At 41.1% G+C, this 5,000-nt stretch overlaps 1 protein-coding gene across 5 annotated transcripts in view; it reads right to left on the reverse strand.

The window, feature by feature from the left end:
* Positions 1-4,596, reverse strand: part of LOC119594960 (L-asparaginase 1-like) — a 46,456-nt gene extending 41,860 nt beyond the window's left edge. For 2 of the 5 annotated variants that reach the window (XM_037944087.1, XM_037944083.1), the window contains exons 1-2: positions 4,514-4,596; positions 833-957 (exon numbers count right to left, since the gene is read on the reverse strand). In XM_037944087.1, coding sequence (XP_037800015.1) covers positions 833-922 — 90 coding nt within the window. In that variant the 5' untranslated portion in view covers positions 923-957; positions 4,514-4,596. Of the gene's footprint in view, positions 1-832; positions 958-1,379; positions 1,399-4,436; positions 4,456-4,500 lie in introns of those variants that run through there. The other 3 variants (XM_037944084.1, XM_037944085.1, XM_037944086.1) reach the window with 3 other exon arrangements.
* Between the last annotated feature and the right edge of the window lie 404 nt (positions 4,597-5,000).

Below are 5,000 nucleotides of genomic sequence, written 5' to 3' on the forward strand. Positions count from 1 at the left end.
AATATCCTCGTGAAAATAACTTCCCGTAATATACATGTATGCAAGATAACACGTAGGCCTATATAGGTTCAAAGGAAGCAATGTACATACGTCCTGTGTACATATCAACATGAGCATGACTTCCTACATAGAGAAAATAATTTTTGACTTCCTATATAGAGAGAATATTTTTTGTACCTAAGATAATAACATCTAATGGCAAGATGATGGATTTATGACAAGGTAACATGCATGTGGCTTTAAAGCAGAGGCTGTTAATCTGGGGCAATCAAGCCATTTCTGGGGAATAAAGAATCACTTTCTAAAATCAACAGTTCTTCGGATATGCTAAATGAAAAAAGTAAATAAAGTAAAAAATATATATAATAAAATACTACTACAGAAATAAACTAAAATTTTACCTTATTTATTACATATAGGATATAGAAACGAGAAGACACATGAAACGCCTTTAAAATCAATCCATTACATACTTAGGCCTTTAGGTAAACAAGGGCACACGAAATTGCTTTTAAATCAACCAAACATATATATGTCTATACGGAAGCTAAAAAGACACATGAAATACCTTTAAATTAGTCCATTACATACATAGGCCTTTTGGTAAACAAGAAGACACACGAAATGGTCTTTTAAAACAGTTAAATTCACACACAGGCCCACACGTAAACAAGTAGACACATGAAATGGTCTTTAAAACAACTCACACACAGGCCTACACGTAAACAAGAAGACACAGGAAATGGTCTTTAAAACAATCAGATTCATACACACAGGCCTACACGTAAAACAATAAGACACACGAAATGGGTTTTAAAGCAAGCAAACTCACCTTTGGCACTGACGCGGGATCCACCACAGGAACGTCATAGCTGACACTTATCTCGTCAAGGGATGAAGCCGAGGAAAGCGTTCTTATCATATCTCTTGATCTTCGGCAATCAGGCTCGTGTTATCCTGTAAATCCCGATATGTTTTTTTGTGAGATTCGAGATTGCATTTTCTTAGGCTGTAGGTATTTTGTTGTTTTTAAGTTAATGGAATAAAAATCGTGCTTGATTTCATAATGAATGTTGAACGAATTAGAGAGAGAGAGAGAGAGAGAGAGAGAGAGAGAGAGAGAGAGAGAGAGAGAGAGAGAGAGAGAGAGAGAGAGAGAGAGAGAGAGAGAAGAAAGAGAGAGGGAGATCAAGTCCGTACAATAAGAAACGTAGGTAGTATGAACATCGCAGATCCACTTCCACGCGTTTCCTTTAACAGTAAGAATCCACACCATCTCCTATATATCCTAGCAGGTGAGACATTCACTTCCACACCTTTGCGTAATGAAAGAAAGTGCACATCGTCTCCAATATGGCCGTAAAGAACTTGCTACCCACCTAACTTCTGGCACGGGTCCAGTTACGTCACAGACCCACCCCTTTTCCACACAGCACATGCCATGAAGACTGCTATTTGTGCCACCTCTTTCCCCTCACGCCTCTGTCTTCCTCCCTTTTTCCTGTGTCGTAATGTTCCTGCTCCCCTTCTCATTCCTCCCCTTGGTTTCTCTCTTTGATTCTATCTATCTATCTCTCTTTCGCTCTCTGTTTATATATTTGTCTATTTCTCCCTCTTTATATTTGTCTGTTTCTCTCTTTATATTTGTCTATTTCTCTCTCTTTCTATCTAGTAATTTCTCTCTATTTCTGTCTGTATATTTCACTCTTAGTTTGTATGTCTCTCTCCTTAATTTCCCCTTCTCTGTCTCTTTCTTTCCTTCTCTCCTCTCTCTCTCTCTCTTTCTCCTCTTCCCATCCCTTTTCCCTCCCTCTCCCCTTCCCCTTCTCCACCCCTCCTCTATCCACTCCCTTCTCCCTCTCTATCCCGTGGCCGTCACTGCGCACCTGCCATGAACACGCCTTCAGGCTTACTTAAAACACCACATTCTCTTTCGATCTCCCGAAGGATTGCGCCCATTGCATAACTCCTGCGTGCCCTCTGCGCCTGCCTGTAGCGATCTCATCTCCCGGGGGTGAGGATGCTCTGATCTCGCCCAGCGCATAGAAAACGCGCTCCGGGAGAAATGGGGGGGGGGGGAACGTGGCTGCTTTATCTTTGTATTTTAATCTTTTATGGTTTTATTTATATTGAAAACTTATATATAGTAGTTATTTTTATCCTCTTTAATAACACGCAAACTGAATACTTCCATGATAATGAATGAAGGGGTGTACCTATCTTTTAATCTTAATTCCACAATTTATCATTTTAAGCCACAGTTTACACATATATAATCTATTTTCGGTATCTCTCATTTATCACTTTGGTATATGATTTTAAACAGATCGTATCAAAACCCTCATTATAAGAGTAAAGATTTTGATAAGATCCGTTTAAAATAGTATATCAATATGATCAAAGTTGAAATAACGAGAATGAATTATTTATGTGTAAACTGTGCTAGAATGATAAACTGCGGGATTATATGTATTCCCGCTTAAGAGGTAACAAGGGAAGGTGAAAAGACTTGTCAGGAAAGTATTGCTTGGCGAGGGATCCCCGGAATAGGATTTTGCTGGACGAAAGGATAAGTTGGTTGTAAATTTTCTGTTAGTAAGGTCTTTGGAGAAAATTTGTGACTTATTTCATTATTTTACTTTTTTATTTCTTTGTGTTCTTCTGGTGTTTGTTTTATTGATTTTAAGCTTCATTTTTTTGCTTTTTAGTTAAATAAATATTTTAAATAAGCTTAATCATCCTAAGTTACTGTGATGAAAAGCATAGATTCTAAGGACTTGTAAAAGTTGCATTGAGAATATTCAGAGGCGTTATAATGCTATAATATATACTGTGTAATGCAAAATCGTATACCTTCTGCTTTTAGGGAATAAATCCGTCTCACGCATATACGGCTAAATACACGCAAACCAGTCTTTTACACACTCGCACAACACATATACACCCATACACAGATGCATACCCTTACCGACTATCTCTCCGGTTGCTTCCTCACACTTAGCCGTTCGTCTCCACATGCACTCAGACGTCCCCATACGGTAAATGCATGGGCCGTGATAACAAGCCTTGTATGAGATGTAATTTTATACAGGTTGCTACATGGACTCCCTCACCCCTTTCCCCTCCCTCCCTTCTCCCTCTGCCTCCTCTCTCCCTCTGCCTCCTCTCTCCCTCTCCCTCCTCTCTCCCTCTCCCTCCTCTCTCCCTCACCCTCATTCCCTGTGTCCCCATTACCCGGTTCCTCTCTCCCTTAACCTTCGTCTTCTTGACCTTCTCTCGGGGTCTCTCAGTCCTTCCTTGTTTTTCTTTTCACGTGTCACTTTCTCAACCCGTCTCGTTTATCTTCCTCTCCTTCCCGTTTGTCCTTCAGTCTCTCTCTCTCTCTCTCTATCTATCTATCTATCTATCTGTTTCATCTATCTATCTCTATCTATCTATCTGTATATATATATTATTTCACGTCATTTAATTTTAATCTTTCCTTCTATCTTACCTATCTTTCTCTCTGTTTCCCAGAGAGAGAGAGAGATAGATAGATAGATAGATAGATAGAGAGAGAGAGAGAGAGAGAGAGAGAGAGAGAGAGAGAGAGAGAGAGAGAGAGAGAGAGAGAGAGAGAGAGAGAAATACAAGCTATCAGAGCAAGGATAATGCAGTATGTTGTCATGGTTATACTGATCCAAGAACACTGGCGACACACAAAATAGAGCTTACACGTGCATCCACAGACACGAACGACCCCGCACGGAGACACACATTTACATAAACATAAATATTCTTTCTCTCTATTTCTGTTTATGTATAGAGTGGATTCTGCTAGAACATTTCTCTACAAAGACACACGCGCGCGGATATGTACACACCCTCACACACCTATACAAAACCAGTACACATTTATGCAGATATACATGGACAGGTCCATACGTAAGTACATCCATATATACATACAAACATGTATATACACACACAAGCACGCACACACACACACAGTCACATACAAAGCACATACAACCCTACAGCAGCCTTTACACAAATATTTTCGCAATATTCAAGCCTTCTAAACAAAAATAAATATCCGAATAAGAAACACCCAAGACGTGGTGATAGAGTGAGGTCGGATGCCAATCACATCCAAGGGTTTTGCAGTAAGGGTTGCATGAGACTGATCTATACCAGAAGGCGCTTTGTTTTTTTACTGCAGTGTGTCAGCTTTAACTTTTAAGACATCGATATATTCGCCAGAAGCACTTTCTCGGTAGATTTTCGAAGAATTTATGATTAAGGAGCATATGGCCATCTTACTTTCGATCTAATTTCTCAAAATTTCCGGTGGAAACTGTTGCATCATCTAAAAAAAACAAAGTCACGTGGAAATGTCATATCTTTTAGAATGTTCTTGGCATTTCCGAAATCTAATGCAAAATACCCATACCAACATGCAACATCTATTTAGTCCACATTCTCTCCCCCCTCCTCACTGAACACTGGCTAGGACCTCACTGTTCTCACTCACAACCACAGGGGGGAGGGGAAGGGGGGGAAAATATATATATATATCCTTCAAAGTCCTCCTCCTTGCTTCGTACTCCCACACTTGGAGCTCAATGATAACTGGGCGACGTTGATATTGATTCACAAGTCACGGGTCTGCGCTTGCGTGGTGCATGTTCAGGGGTTGACACCGGGATTCGGCGCCCGTGATTGGCTGGGAAGAAGGTGTGTTGCGGATCCCGGGGTCCGATTGGCTGAGCGGAACGTTGCGTCATCAAGGCACCGGAGAAGATCATTGGTCCGGACGAACCTTTCTGATACTTCGTCCGGTGGAAGGAGAAGTTTGGACGCATGAGAGGGAGAGGGAGAAAGGGAGAGAGAGGGAAGGGGAGAGATGGAGAAGGAGAAGGGGAGAGATGGAGAGGGAAAGGGAGAAGGAGAGGGAGGGGGAGAAAAGGAAGGAGAAGGAGAGGGAAAGGAGAGACAGAGACAGAGAGAGAGGAAGGGAA

Source organism: Penaeus monodon, chromosome 35 (assembly GCF_015228065.2).
Source record: "Penaeus monodon isolate SGIC_2016 chromosome 35, NSTDA_Pmon_1, whole genome shotgun sequence".
Classification (NCBI taxonomy): domain Eukaryota; kingdom Metazoa; phylum Arthropoda; class Malacostraca; order Decapoda; family Penaeidae; genus Penaeus; species Penaeus monodon.